Raw genomic sequence first — 16730 nt, 5'->3', positions numbered from 1 at the left:
TCCATGTTTCTGTCAGTAGTATTATGTCCATGTTTATAGTGCCCACTTCTATTTTCTCTTTGATAGAGTTTAATCCTTGCTCAGCTGAGTGCCTGTTGAGGCTAGCCCAGTGCACTTTTTAAGGGTACAATCAAAGGTTCCACTTTTATAATACTAAAAAGTTATGTTTAATAAGGGTGACTTTAACAAATGTCAGGACATGCTTCAACCTTGCCTACTTTTAATGTTGCTAATAGCCGTCATTTTCATTTTAGGAATATTCAACTATGGCAAAACATTTCTCCTTTTGTGCGCTTACAGTCAAATATCCCGCCTGCCTCATAACCTCTTAACTAACAATCATTAACAATACATCATTACGCCAACATAAGAAGAACTCGATCATTGAACTTTTAATGGAAATATTATGTGTGTGTTCAACAATTTTATCTTCAATTCAACAGAAAAAAAAAAAGCAATTGAACTCCAACATTTTACAAACATTCTTCGAGTTAGATCATCTATTTTAACTTGACGTGTTCAGTAACCCAAATCGTACTTTAATGTGTATTTGCGACCTTGTCTATTTTACTTATCTTGTAAGAATTTTCAGCTTTTGATGTCCAAAAAGAAGGACAAAACATGTCCTGACACTTGTTAACGTCACCCTAATTAAACATTATTTTTAGTATTGTAAAGTTGGATACCTTTGATTGTACTCTTAAAAAGTATACTATCGGCAATACAGGCTTTGCAGTGAAATTTATTTTATACAATAGCCCAGTGCAACCAGGCTCATTTGTCTGAAATGTGGACAGCTTACACGTCACACGCGAGTGAGAGAATAAACACGCTTGGCACAGGAGTGCCGTTCAATTGTGACTACAAGTCTCCCCTCACACTATTCAATGAAATGTTAATTTGGAGCACAGTATTTTTTAAAAGACTATTATTGAAAGAAAAACTGACCTTTCAAAAATATTCGGTTTGGTTTATACTGTGCTCGATATTAATAGAAATTGTTTTATTTTTCTATATTTACACATTCAAAGAAAAATGACACTTTTACGAGTTCCATGTTATGAGGTTAAAGTGTGCAAGCTAAGTTTTACAATTTCTTGGATGGGAATGACCAAATTTCCACTAAAGTAAAGTAAACTTGCTCTTATTCATTCAGTAAAACACAATGTAGTTACATATTTTAACTAGTTTACCAAAATGCTTTATTTTGCACGGTGTTGTTTTGTTATGTGACTTCCCCGTTCATCGAGTGTCTGAAAATAGTATTTAAAACTTATCATCGACGTCCTTTGATAATAGCTAACCTCTAAATGGAGATTGAGTTTAATCACTAATGAAGACACAAATATTTACTATCCAAGTACCATACGGTAACACTGTATATGCAATAACAAGTAGATATATAACATGTCTTTATTATTTATTATTTACATATTTTACGCCCACATTGGAGCACTGAAATCAATATAATACATTTGAGTTAATTTCTTCTTCTTCTTCTCCCAGAACTTTTTCATCCTCTCCGACCTGGAAGCCCTTTGTGTGTCCGATATAGTATATTGTTTCCGTTCAACTACTTTTAGTTTGAGACTTATGCTTTTGTTCTTCAAAATCCTCTTCTCTTTTCTGTCTTTGATTTGTTGCCGAGTTATACCCAATTCTTCCAAATCGTCCTGAACTTCTTTGAACCAATTATTATTGATTTTATTCTTCAAAAAGTAATCGAATAGTTGTTTCAATATCCTGGTGTCTGCTAATCTTGATATGTGACAGAAAAAGGAAATTCTTCTTTTACGCATTGTAGATATTATTGATTCACATTCACGATAGACAATGTCTTTAAATATAATTAATCTTATTCCTGGTAAACATGATTGGATTGTTGATAAATTTATCATATCATTTAAAACTCAAACAGCAAGAAGCTACAACTTACCCTCTTTACCCCTTATTATAACAGGAATATTTTCAAAACACACCCCTCTTAAAATATAATAGTGAAAACTGCAATTCATTACATGGAGTACAAACATATTTTGAGGTACTAGTAAACTCTTTATGATATCTGGTCAATATATCCTATGTAAATAGAATAGAAATAACTAATGCTTATGACATATTGAAAATTTCCTGTATTTCTGTCCACTGCAAATAAAAAGTAACACTATTTCCTTAATACCCAAATGAACGTTCACCGTTCACAGTCTGTGATGGAACCACAATGTTGCTGTAGCTGGAGCACTCACCTGCCCAGTTATATGCTGTGTGTGTAGAACATAGTCATTTCTTTAGAATTAGTATTTTTAGGAACAAAATGGATGGAATATGATACCTTTTGGCCAGAAATATGCTTCTTCTCTATAGGGACGCTGATGCGGAAAGCTTTGTTTTTTTTCTCTTAATTGGAGCTCATCGCATTTGGTGCTACGACCTTCTCTATAGAAATTTAATTATGGTTCCCTTTAAATTATGGTTCACTTAATTTTTTATATACAAACCAAAGGCAAGCATTTACACAAGATGTAAATGTCTCCCCTAGTGCACTGTCACTGCAGTGTCCTGCAAAGGAGGCTTGCATTGGTTTTTCAATGGCACACCAGCTGTCAATGTCTTGGAAAGGTGTAACAATCCAACTGATTGAGCCCAATGCCACAAGGGCAAAATGTTGGTAATTTCACAATTGAAAAAGTGTTTGAATTCATTTTACAATATTTACAATCAGTGAAATTAAATCATGGTTCCCTTTTGGAAACATTATCTTTATAATATTGTCATCTTCTTTCAGGTAATTCCAGACTTTCCCCTTCTTTCCTCAATCATGAAAGATTTGAGGAATCCAGTGAAAGTAAAATTCAATTAAGCTATTTCAAAGGCTGTGAGACCACCAGAGATCTTTAACATGTTAGTGGTTATGATTTTTAATCCACCCTTCAAATATTGACTACCTCAACTGGAATCGAGCTTGTGATCTTAGAATCACAATCTGCTTCACAAAAGTACAGTTGCTACCCAAGAGCTGAATAAAGTTTAATCACAGAGGTCATTAAAGCAGCAACCACTCACTGTCAACCAAGAACAGTCCCTCATCTCTGGTCACCATCGCTAACATGGGTCGGCCCTTAAAATTTGCATTGCTCAGCGTCAACTCAGGTAGCTCGGTGAGAATCTCATTGTCGATCACTGGTATGGATCCTCCCATTCCAGTGACACCTTTCTTCCTGTACATGGCCTGAAACAAAATACAGTAATACAGTGTGGTTCAACATGGAAATTCATTTTCACATTGAGTAAACATTCAACTGGGAGATTTTCTTCCCTGAACTTCAGTATTTCTGGAGCCACAAAGGCTCATTTTGGATTTAAAAAGAAAAAGCAAACTTGTTCTCTTATGTGACAATTGACATAATCATAGGCACAGGACATTCCATTTATTGTGGGATCTTAACCACAGGGATACAATTTTCCATTTAAAAAATCCCACAAATATTGGTGATGATTAGAATTGTGGCTACCAGTGATTTTGACTTTTGACTGGGATTTAACGCTCTGACATTGCATAATTTAACTGGTGAAAATTCCACCTTGGGATCTAAAAGATTTTAACCTCAGCCATTCAGGTGGAAAGCCACTTTAAATTGTATTAAAAAATAACACGTTGACCAACCTATTTGAACTCCTCCTACAGCCAACAGCAGTGGGCTACTCATCAAGTGGTTACCAAGCTTCATAGATCTCATGTGATCCAAGGTGTAATCATGGCTTATTTTGGTAATAATGTGAGGTGTCATACCACACTGTGTAAGAGTAGCATGTGTGTCTCCTACCCAGGGACCCTGGGATCAATTCCTGGCCAGTCCAAGGATTTTAATTCTACTCTAAAGGCTAGAACATGGTTCACTCAACCTTGTGAGATCAATGAGGGCTGTCTGATATAGGAGGCAGCAGATCTGGTCACAAAAACCAAGTAAATCAACTCATGATTTCACACTGAACACATGACATCCAAATATCTGCAGGCCATCTTATTGGGCAGCAGTTGTCTTGGCAACCCAAGGTTTTTCTTTTTGTTACACAATATTACTAACTCTAATCCTAAGATAAATGCTGAAAATTCTAGTGTTGGTCCCTAGCCTGGGTAAAGGAGTAGGGCTGGGGATTGGGCTAGCAACTCATCCCCACAAGAAACTGATTGTTTAGAAACTGATGAATATCTCTGCTACCAAGAGTAATGCTGCTATTTGCAGTACTACCGATAGTAGATCTACTAATGTCAGTAGTGTGAGGAAATAAGACTTGAGTTTGACAGCATCAGAACAAACTAGAAACAGGGTCAGCACTCAATGAAATGTTCTATTTACTCAATGGAGGCCATCATAAACATTGGTAACTGAAACAAACACACACTACATCAACCTGGACATCTCGCTCAATTCTTCAGGAATTTGATGGTTTTCGGGCTCAGTAAATTTCATTGTACCAGTAGTGAGTGGATGGCTTCCTGTCTGGCCATGCTTGCCATGCTACGGTAACTGAGCAGACCGTACAGCCGAGTGTTGGGCGGCGGAAAATAACCTGACTCCCCACAAGAGCCAATGGCTTCGGGCGGATGAGCTCTTGTGGGAGGGTAATGGGCCCTCATCAGAGGAAATGCTGCTGAAATACCATTGAGCTGCAGCGTCTGTACCCCAGAGGGGCGGCTGCAAAAGGCGTCTGTTCTCCAGGTTAGGGGCGGCCTAATTATATGCTGGCAGCAGCTATAAAATGCCCTCAACGACAGACGAAGCGACCCGTCGGTTGAGGAATCATTTGTCGCATCTATGGCTACGTCTCTTCTCAATTTGGAACATACTAGGGCGCCCCCTCAAAGCGACGCGCGCCACTTACGCCCGAGTGACGTGATAAATGAGCAAGGGTTACCTACTCATGGACGGGGTAGGCTAATGAAGCTAGTTCGACCCAAACAACTACTGAGATTTGCTACTCTCAATATTGGTACGTTGACGGGCCGACATCGTGAACTAGCAGAAATGCTTAAAAACAGACGTGTCAACATTGCCTGCATCCAGGAAACCAAGTGGAAAGGTTCAAAGGCAAAAGAAATCGGAGATGGCTACAAACTCATCTATCATGGTACCAGTACATGAAATGGTGTAGCAATAGTCGTCGACCAGAACTACCGCAACAATGTCACCAGTGTCAGCAGGGTGTCAGATAGGCTTATGTCTATCAAGATTGACTCTACTTCCATCACTGCCCACATTGTATCTTGCTATGCACCTCAAACTGGATGCACTGAGGATGAGAAGGATGAATTTTGGAGCAGTCTGGATGCCCTCCTTCGAGCAATTCCCCAGGATGAGTCCATTATTCTTGAAGGAGATTTAAATGGACATGTCGGGTCGCACAAAGAAGGATATATGCGATGCCATGGAGGACATGGGTTTGGTGTGCGAAACGATGACGGATGTCGGATACTCGATTGCGCAGAGGCTCATGATCTGATTGTTACCAACACATATTTTAAAAAGAGGCCAACACATCTGGCTACTTATACAAGCGGTGGGCATGCTACTCAGATTGATTATTGGCTAATCCGTCAACAAGATTTTAAGCTGGTAACGGACACTAAAGTAATTCCGTATGACAGCATTGCCCCTCAACACCGATTGCTTGTCCTCGATATTCGTAGCAATGTTACACAACCCAAACCTAAACCTAAGACTGGGCCTGACCGAATTAAGTGGTGGCGGATGAATGCCCAACGAAACGAGTTGATGACAGCCTTGGAAAACTTCTCCGTGAAGTCCGATCAATCGGTTCAAGACATGTGGAAAGATGCTGTGGAACAGATACATCAGGCGGCGACAAAAACGTTGGGAAAAACCATACCCGGACGAAAATATATTGATAAACAAACCTGGTGGTGGACAGACGAAGTCAAGCAAGCAATCAAGGAGAAAAAGATAGCCTACAAGACTTGGTGGAACTCACGTCTTGATACTGATCTTCAGCAATATCGCGACCTGAAATCTGCAGCAAAAAGAGCTGTAGCTGCAGCAAAGGACCATTATTACCAGTTACTATACGACCAGCTCGACACACCATCAGGAGAAAACAATATATATCGTCTTGCTAAGTCCAGTCACCGTTCAACTCAGGACATTGGACACGTCCTGCACATCAAGGGAGCCGACGCCAAACTGCTACGAGATCAACAATCCATTCTCCAGCGTTGGGCAGATTACTTTAATAACATCAGCAACAAAGAATTTACGCATCCACCAATTTCTAGTCCTGATCCTATCGTAGGCCCTGTTCCCTCAATTACATCCGAGGAAGTAATGCTTGCCATTAGCAAAATGAAAAATGGAAAAGCAACTGGTCCAGATGACTTACCAGCGGAAATCTGGAAAATGCTCGGAAAGCCTGCTTCAGAGTTCCTTGTCTCACTCTTCAACCAAATCATCGCCGAGAAACAGCTTCCACACTCATGGACAACTAGCACAACAGTTCCAATCTGGAAGGGAAAAGGAGATGTGAGTGATTGCTCGACCTATCGCCCTATACGACTCCTCTGTCATACTTTCAAGATCTTTGAACGTGTACTTGACAGCAGACTCAGATGTATTGTCTCTGTAACACCAAACCAGTGTGGATTTGTTAAGGGATGCAGTACCATCGATGCTATCCATGCCACACGCCTCTTGATGGAAAAGCACAGAGAGAGACAGAAGAGTATACACATGGCATTTCTAGACCTAGAAAAGGCTTTTGACCATATCCCACACGAACTTATTTGGCGAGCTCTTCGCTGTCATGGCGTCCCTGAAGAGTATGTAAGCTGGGTGCAACTTCTGTATCGCAATTCCACTAGTGTCGTCCGGAGTCCTGCTGGAATCTCTCCGCCTTTCGATATCACTGTGGGTGTTCATCAAGGTTCTGCCCTTTCACCATTGCTATTCATCCTCTGCATGGATACGGCAACAGCTGACATACAGACTTCACATCCCTGGACCCTTCTTTATGCCGATGATGTGGTACTTGCACAAGAAACCCGCCCTGAACTCCAGCATCAGGTTCAAACGTGGAAGGACAGACTGGCTGAAAATGGACTGCACCTCAATATCCAGAAGACAGAATACCTGGAATGTGGCCCCCAAACCAGAGGTACCATAAGTATCAGTGAAGAAGATCTGCAGAAGACCATGCAATTTAAGTACTTGGGATCTGTCGTCACCTCAAACTGTGACACCACTCCTGATACTCGGATGAGGGTAAATGCAACTTGGCTCAAGTGGAGACAGGTCACTGAAGTCCTCTGTGATAAAAAGATGCCTCAATATCTAAAGGCAAAAGTTTATAAGAGTGTGGTACGGCCAGCAGCGATCTATGGGACTGAATGTCGCCCCATGACGAAACAACAGGAGCAAATGTTGACAACCATGGAGATGAAGATGCTTCGATGGTCCATGGGGCTGACCCGATGTGACCACATAAGGAACACGGACGTCCGGCAAAGGTTTGGTGTCGCGCCCATCATAGACAAAGTGAGGGAAGCCCGTCTCCGCTGGTACGGCCACGTCATGAGAAAACAGGACGACTCAGTTGCCAAAACAGCGCTCCACATCAACCCAGAGGGAACAAGACCACGAGGAAGACCGGCAAAGAGATGGACTGACAACATCAGGGCAGACATGCACAGTGTTGGCTTAACACCAGAAGATGTCAACGACAGACAGAAATGGAGGAGATGTAGCAAAGCAGCAGACCCTGCAAGTCGGGATTAATGCTAAGAAAGAGAGAGAGTAGTGAGTGGATGGCTACTGGTGAAAAGATCATTTATTTTATTTTCTGGCTATAAAAACAGACATGAGAAAGAGCTGAGATCATATTAAACAAATAAATGACCAGTTCCCTTGTTGGATAGAAGCTAGTGAACAACAGAAATCACCACATGTTTCTCAACTGTTTACAACCAGTTTATGATCATCCAAGTCTATACCAATGAGTAACACTGACCAACACTGAGAAGGATGACTTCTATGGTCTACTCCAGGATGCACTTGATGATGTGCCACGATAGGGCCTCAAGACTGTTCTTGGCAATTTTCACACACCTATAATATAACATAAAAACTGAAGGTTTCATTTCAACCTATTTCAAACAGTGATTTTACTCTCTGACTGGAAATCGACCAACCTTGATTGAAATCCATTTCTAAAACATTTTTCTCATGTGGAATTTTTCGACAGAAGGATTAATAAAAGAGATATCATGAATGGTCTGTTTTGCAGGCTAAGTCCAGTGAACATAAACCAGAAGGTGTTGTACATGGAGCAGATTCCTTATCTGTCTACAGTATATAAATAGACTATTTTGGTGAAATTTCTGTACTGCTATCAGTTTAAGGGGCAATAATGACCATATGCGTATTTTTTTACCTTTAATTTCCTGAATGTCCTAATTTTTACGCCCCTCCCCCAAAATCAAGACTGAGGCTTAATCTGCCAGATGTGCAAGAAATTTGAATTTTGGCAAAATTATATATTTTAGCCTGTAACCATCAGAAAATTTCCAAGATCTTTAAATTTTTCACTTTTTAACCCAAAAAATATCAAAATATGGAGGCAATTTTAATGACCATGCAGACCTTTGTTTCGACGTATTTCATGGCTAAACGGTAAGTCCTATCACAAAATGGATAGCACAATCTCAGTTCAATTTGGAGTAATCTTCAACTTTGTCCTATGACTTTTTGTTGTCTCTCTCCCCTGATATGTTAGATTTGGCTGTATTTCTCAATTGTACGTAAATTTTGTGATTTTTACATGTATATTTCATAGTGTGACACACTTACAGGAAAGATAGTCTCTAGTAAGACCTAAACTAATTTCATCAAATAAGTGTAATGTTTTTTAGGTTAAAATAAATAGTATTGAATAGGTGAAAACCTTTTAGCTTTAGTTTTTTTTATTATATTGCTCTTCAGTACGGAATGATGTGAAATTTATTACTTATGATTATGGACAGTAACCAATGCAGAATGGAAAGAACTGTTTCTCCATTTGCTTTGTTGGACTGTCTAAGTGAAAACAGAGAATGGCTTGTCTCCTTATGAAATCATAGCAATCGCTGTGTTAGAGACATTTTCCTCCAACTTTATCTCATCCATAAAATGACCTGAAGATCTCCAGATGGTGTGATCAAAAGCTCAACCATATAGCCACAGATGGAGAGCATTTTTCCATGATGCCATGCATACCGAGCAGCAGACATCGGTTCTGATCATTTCCTGGTCAGGGCAAATTACAAACTCAGCTGAAGAAAGAAAAAAAAATTGAAGAGAACTGGGCTGCAGTCAAGACCACCATACACAATTGCACTGAAGACATTATTGGCTACCAAAGGAGAAAATGGAAATAACATTATTTATAAGGCAGATTGTGGCAGTTGATAACTGAAAGAAAACATGCAAAGCTGAGCATGCCAAGACAGATGATAAGAAGCAAGCAACCCAACAGTATGCTGAACTTCACTGCTGAATGAAGTGAACTTGTTGTTGTGACGAGAGGAATTAGCTCCTGAAGAAAGGACAAGAAGCCAAGATGCTGCAGGTCATGGGGACTAAAAATCTCTCTACAGCATTGTCACAGATTGATGGTAATACACCATAACTCAAATGTCCCAATCAAAGACGAACATGGCAAACTTTCGCTAAGCCAGGATAAACTGGATGAATAGTGGATTAAACATTTCTGAGATCTCCTAAACAATCCCAGCCCGCTTGATGAGCCTTTAATATTGTCACAATTACAATGTACAAGACAAAAGAATGTCCCAGATGATTGAAAGAAGGGGATAATTGTTCAGTTATCCTAAAATGGAAACAGTTCAGAGTGTGCAAACTGGCAGGGAATCACACTTCTATCAGTGTCCAGTAAGGTTTTCTGTATATTCTTACTTCACTGAATATGAACTGCCATTGACTGATATCTGTGGCAGTAACTATCAGGATTCTGCAGTGATAGATAGTGTTGGGACCAGATCTTTGCCCTACATAATATTATTGAACAGTACATTGGATATTATGCACTCTCCATAAATGCTATTGATTTGAAAAAGGCATATGACAACACCCATCATGACTCACTGTGGGCCATCCTCAGGGTATATGGTATACGATAAATTTTCATCACCGTCTTCAAAGATTGTACCTTAACTCTTCAAAGATCCTACCACATCCACCAACATTGGACATACTGTATTCTTGGTAATCATCACCGGCATTCAGCAAAGATGTATCCTATCACCAATCCTTTTCATAATCAGTTTAGACTTTGTCATGAGAAAGGTAACATCACACTTGGAAGCATCAATTGGACCATCCAAGACAGGCTGATAGATCGTCTTTTCAGATTATACTGTTCTTTTGGCCAATAATGACATCCAATTCCAGCTGGCCACCACAAAACTGGACCATGCAGTCAACATGATTGGCCTATGTATCCGTTCTGAAAAATTTAAAGTTATGAAGACTGGGTAGTGGGAATGCAAGTCAACATCGATGTCGGAACCACTTGTCTGGAAAAAGTTGATGGCTTTACCTGTTTAGGAAGTATATTAGTTCATGATGATGATGCTGAGACCTAAGTTTATGACCATATTGAGAAAGCCACAACTATGTTGCAGTGACTCTAGCCTATATGGGTGGCAGCCTCCAACTCCAATAACATCAAGCTGTGTCTGAACTCTGCTATTGTCCTCTCTCTCTCCAAAGAAGTTGGACAGTATCATTAAGATTATCATTGCTAGCGATAAATCCTGATAATACTGTACATCAACCATATTTCAAACGAGGAAATGCTGTGGAGCAGTGGCCTTCATCTCTCCCCATGTGGGTGAGGGTGATAGAATACATCCACAGTATCCCCCGACTTCTGTAAGCGGTGACAAAGAGGGCCCAGGGGTTCTTAACTTGGGAGCATTGGTTCGTGACCACGGGGCCCTTACTTGCACCAGGCTCCTCACTTTCATCTATCTTATCTGGCCTCCCTTTGTCAACTCTTGTTCTTTTCTGACCCTGACAGTATTAGAAAATTCGAGGCCTAGGGAGTCTTTCATTTTCATGCCCTTTGTTTCCCTTGTCTTTCTTTGGCCAATACCTACATTTTTTGAAGTGCCGGATCCCTTCCATTTTTCCCTCTGGTTAGTATTAAGAGAGGATGGTTGCCGAGTTATACCTCCTCCTTTGAACAATAATCACCACCATTACCACCACCTTCACGTCATCATTGCCCATCGTTGACTCCAAATAAATGGCCATGTCCATCGTATGTCCCAACACTGGGTCCCTGCAGGCTGGCCCCAGAACATGGTGGTGAATATTTATCAATAATTGCCTGCAGGGCACCAACAGCAGTGGAGAGACCTTGTCATCCAATGCGCTCTTCAGCACATAAGTTGAAACTGAGACCACACTACTGAATGACAGGGTTTGTCTTTTGGTCAATCAGAAGTTGATATGGTAGGTAGAAAAGTGGTAGCAAGACTGTAAATTGCATTGGTCATTTGGCAACCATTCTTCTATACTCTTTTACATTTCCTAGAGGCTGCTTTGTGCAATGGTCACAGACCTGTGGTGTTATATATTAAAAGGAAATAACAAGAATAATCTATTGACATCACTGACCTGGAGGTTCTTAGCTAAATTCAGGAATTGATTTCCTCTCCTTTTGTACTTAGCCTCTCTCTGATTCTGTTGAAACAAGCTTCAGGACTAACTACCCAGTGTTAATGTCCTTTGGCTGCAAAGTCCCAGCTTCCACTACCAGCTGGGTCAGAGGATTTTAATCATAAGTAGTTAACTCCCTCAGTTCACGCACTAGGTGTTTGTGTTGTCCCAACATTCCTGTAACCACACTGATGCCTAGTTTCCTATTCATGACCAACACTGCCCACTCTCATTGGAGAGTCTTTCTTACAAGGGGTGCATACACAACTATTACTAGTTTTGTTCTAATATCTGCAGAAGTACATTTGCAAGATAGAAATTTTATTCTTACACCTATTATGTCCTTTCCCTTTTTTCACAGTGTCTACTTTCATTATCTGCAAGCTTGGAATTTAGTCACAGGACAGGCAAACTTAAACTCTATACATTTTTTAATTGCCCTCCTCCACTATATTTTCTCCATGATAGCAAGAAAGAAACTTGCCAATATTTTCTTGTACGCCTTCGTCAGATCGAGAGCATTTTCCACTTCCTTTAAGCAAAGCAGCAAGTCGTCATCTGTGCCATTCTGACAGCCAACTTCATAAGCAATAGCTCGGCTGCTTGTGACAGGATCCAAATCTATCGCCCAAATAGAAAGAGCTGAACCGCTGAATAACATCACTTGGTTAAAGACATCTGAAACAAAATAATGTGCAAGATCACAGTAGACTCTCATACTGCATCATCTACAAAGCAATGAGCAGAGAGGGAAACATCAGTTGTTTAAGTTGGGTTTCATTAATATTTTGTATACTTCCAGAACACTATACAGTGTACCACGCAATTTTTACCTCCAGCAAGTTGAACTATATAGTACGCTGTTAATAGAGAAAATTAAGTTGGTAGAAGCAGCCAGGCTGAGTCAATGGCATGACCTTGAATGGTATGGGAAGGTAGAGGTCTTGGGACCGTTAGCGAACAGCAAACAGTGACCTTAGATGTTAGGCCGCTTTAAACAACAAGCAAGCATTTACATAAAATACTGGTGATAATGTTCACTACTGAAGAGAGAGTGTTTTTAATGCAACAAGCTTTTGCAAAGGTGATCAGTTAAAGGCAAATGAACTAAACTTTTCTATCGTAAGTTATGATCTTCATTTCCGTGTTGACGTCTAACAAATAATATAGAGTTAGAGGGATGTTCCACCATTCAACACAGTGCAATCAGTTTCGACTCCCTTGGAGTCATCATCAGTTCTTGGTGAAAATTAAATCAAGGGGAATCTGATAACAAACATGATAATGAAAAACCCTGTACCTATAGGTGATTGCATGGAAACACATCAATGAGTTGCTAGACATTACCTTGAAATGCAACGTTCACTTGGCAAGCAGAATGTGGAGCTTAGAAAGTTCCCAGTTCTGGCTCTAACAGTCTTGTGTTCATGGAACACGGAACACTGGAATTACATGTACTGGTTGAAAATATATACAAACACAATATGGACACTTATAATGGTATGGAACCTTGGCTCTCTAAGAGCATTCTTGGATTTGACAGTCCTGTTTCTATCTGAAAAAGATTGGATGAAATACACACTTACTGAAGCAAAATGTACAAAGACATAGTTCTAGCCTAAACTGTTGTACGTTCATGGACACGGAACACTGGGAACACTTGTACTGTTTGAAAACACACATATACAAATGAAACACTTTTAGCCATATGTAATATTGGCGTTACAAGAACGTTTATGAGTTTGACTGTCCTGCCTCCATCTGACTAAACTAGTGAAACATATATACATTGAATGTACATGGACAAACCACTTGGCTTTTAAAAGTTCTGGTTATTGGTTTCAAAAATTGTCATGTGTTCGTGGAACACAGAATATAACTGCTGGTCCTGCTTCTATCTACTGGAAAATAATGCATTATCGCAGTATGAATCAATTGATTGAAAGTTTATAGACCAATGCGAAACACTTGGCACTTTAATGTTCTTGCAATGTGTTGAATGGTGGAACATCCCTCTAACTCTATATTATTTCTAAACTTTTCTACCTACCGAGCTCGATAGCTGCAGTCGCTTAAGTGCGGCCAGTATCCAGTATTCGGGTGATAGTAGGTTCGAACCCCACTGCCGGCAGCCCTGAAGATGGTTTTCCGTGGTTTCCCATTTTCACACCAGGCAAATGCTGGGGCTGTACCTTAATTAAGGCCACGACCGCTTCCTTCCCACTCCCAGCCCTTCCCTGTCCCATCATCACCATAAGACCTATCTGTGTCGGTGCGACGTAAAGCAACTAGCCAAAAAAAAAAAAATTTCTACCCATTTTCCTCATTCCATTTGTTCAAATCACAATACTGTACATAAACTTTGTGCAACCAGTTTGGTTCATGACATAGAAAGTGACAGGCCTGTCATTTTAATGGATGAAAAACTTGACTAGTTCTCTATTGTTGTAGAATCCTACAAAATCAATGCATAAATTAGAGTCCAGAATCTCTAAGTGGACAACAAATAAAGCTGTAAGAAAAGATCAGTTGTACCCCTACAAATATACCATGGTTCAAGAATTAAGATTATGTAAGAAACATTAGTAAAAGTTTTCAACAATATGTGTACCGGTAAATGCATTGATCTACACCTTCAACTAAAAAGGACAAGACTTTCAAAATCTGTTAACATCATGGTGAACACATGAATTACATTTTATTTTGTTATTAGCATGAGTTTGTGCTACCAATATAACTGCTGTTACCAGTGTTCTCTCATGCAGAGCTGCTGCAGAGAAAATTTTCTAATGCACTATTTTATTGGAATTAAAATATAAAGGATAAAGTGATGCTTTCAGAATTTGCATATATGCCACGTGAAATGAGAAACTGCATGGCAAATTATTTTAGTTCTACTTCCTCAAACGAGAACCACGATCCAATTAGGACAGTCCTGGTTTCCTTCTGAGGAAGTAGAGCAAAGTCTTCATGACATGTAATGTTTCCATGCTATTTGTCTCCATTTACAAAGCATGAACCTGAAAGAATACCAAATCTAAATTTAGTGGATATTTATTAGTTTCATATAAACCAGGAAGAAAAGATTAATTCATACCTAAGTGTGTTAAAATTATGTTAATTATTGCCAACATGGCGGTAAACAGTGATTTAGTTTTTCTCCGAGTGCTGATATGTTTGGTAATAATATGTGTATGAAGTGCAATGGATCTATTCACGGAAGTAATGCTAGTCTTAATAGTCTTAATGCTTCTTATGAGTGCGTATTTAAGAATACGTTTGGTAGCGAAGTGTCGGATCCGGTAGATGATCTCGTTTCCGATAACCTCACTTTGGACTCCTCGCATTTGAGGTTTAGAATAAGAGATCTGGAACTTGAACTCTCATCCAAAGATTAAATAATTAAAATGTTATCAACGGATCTAGAAAATGCTCTGCTGGAATTGAAGAACTTTAAACAAATAATGTTGAAATGCCGAGGCAATACAAAAATGATTTTAAAGAGGTTAAGTTAAAGAATGTTAGGCCTAACCAGAAACATGCTGCATTTAAAGATTCTGTAAATAGAAATTTAGTGACACAAAACAGTTTTCAAGTGTTAGAATGTAATGATCATGAGGCAATGAAATGAAATGGCGTATGGCTTTTAGTGCCGGGAGTGTCCGGGGACAAGTTCGGCTCGCCAGATGCAGGTTTTTGATTTGACACCCGTAGGCGACCTGCGCATCGTGATGAGGATGAAATGATGATGAAGACGACACACACACCCAGCCCCCGTGCCAGCGAAATTAACCAATTAAGGTTAAAATTCCCGACCCTGCCGGGAATCGAACCCGGGACCCCTGTGACCAAAGGCCAGCATGCTAACCATTTAGCCATGGAGCCGGACATCATGAGGTAATCATAGAACATGACTCAGCTGCAGTGTCGAAAAGACAAAAAAAAATCCCATCGGCGACCGGTCCATAAACAAGCCCGTACTGTAATAGTGGGGGACTCGATGATAAGAAATGTTGAACCCGAAGTTGAAGAGGGAATTGCGTACTGCTATCCAGGCATACGAGTGGGTCAACTTGCTGAACATGTAAACAGTGACAGTATTAAAGAAAATCCTGAAGCCCTGATAGTTCATATTGGCACAAATGACCTTCATAATTTCTCAACACCTAGTGACATAATGGCCAAAACTGATAGGCTTATTACTGCGATAAAAAGGAGGTTTCCAGCAGCAAAGCTTTGTCTCAGTGGCGTTTTATATCGGCATGATGTTGATTATCGCTATATAGATGCTGTAAACTCCACTCTTGACTGGTTATGCCGAAATGGAGATGTCCTTTTTGTTGATGGTAATAGTTGGCTTAGAGGTAGTGATTTTAGAAAAGATGGGCTACATCTTAATAGAAAAGGAAACTTCTCAATAGAATATCTAGTAGAATGCTCTCGGGAAACTAATTAAGAAAATGAGGGGGGGGGGGGGGGTTGCTAATACTAATGGCAAAAGCTTAAGTGATACAGACAATGATTTAGAAAGTATAACTTATATCAGGAATACAATACAAAATGTAGATAGGGAATCATTTCACAGAGATCAGATACACTATACTAAGAAAGTACCAAAGACATCAATAAAAAGGTTAGTTGAACACTTTAGAGGATACTATCAAAATGTAAATGGACTTCGAAGCAGACTAACTGAACTTAAAATTTCTTCATGTTTAGCTGACTATGACTTCATGGTATTAACCAAAACAAACTTAAATGATGAAATTAGTGATGTGGAACTTGGACTCGAAATGCATTCAATTTTCAGATGTGATAGGTCTTCTTTAACGAGTACGAAGGCATCCCATGGGGGGGGGGTAATGATCTGTATTAACAAATGGTTTAAACCTACTCTGATACTGTGCATTAACACAGTTGAACAGTATTTTGTGTCCCTGACTTTTAACACCACAAAATTAATCATTGTTGCTGTATACCTTCCACTCAAGTCTCCTG

The 16730-nt window shown here is 39.7% G+C and overlaps 1 protein-coding gene across 2 annotated transcripts in view; it reads right to left on the bottom strand.

Annotated features, from left to right (window-relative positions):
- LOC136867208 (neuroligin-4, Y-linked) overlaps positions 1-16730 on the bottom strand; it is a 173660-nt gene that overhangs the window by 52385 nt on the left and 104545 nt on the right. For both annotated transcript variants that reach the window (XM_067144339.2, XM_067144340.2), the window contains exons 6-7: positions 12217-12410; positions 3064-3229 (exon numbers count right to left, since the gene is read on the bottom strand). In XM_067144339.2, coding sequence (XP_067000440.2) covers positions 3064-3229; positions 12217-12410 — 360 coding nt within the window. The remainder of the gene's footprint in view (positions 1-3063; positions 3230-12216; positions 12411-16730) is intronic.

The sequence above is a fragment of the Anabrus simplex genome, chromosome 3 (assembly GCF_040414725.1).
Source record: "Anabrus simplex isolate iqAnaSimp1 chromosome 3, ASM4041472v1, whole genome shotgun sequence".
Classification (NCBI taxonomy): Eukaryota; Metazoa; Arthropoda; class Insecta; order Orthoptera; family Tettigoniidae; genus Anabrus; species Anabrus simplex.
The sequence above is the reverse complement of the archived record's forward strand: the minus strand, read 5'-3'. Positions and strand labels throughout refer to the sequence as shown.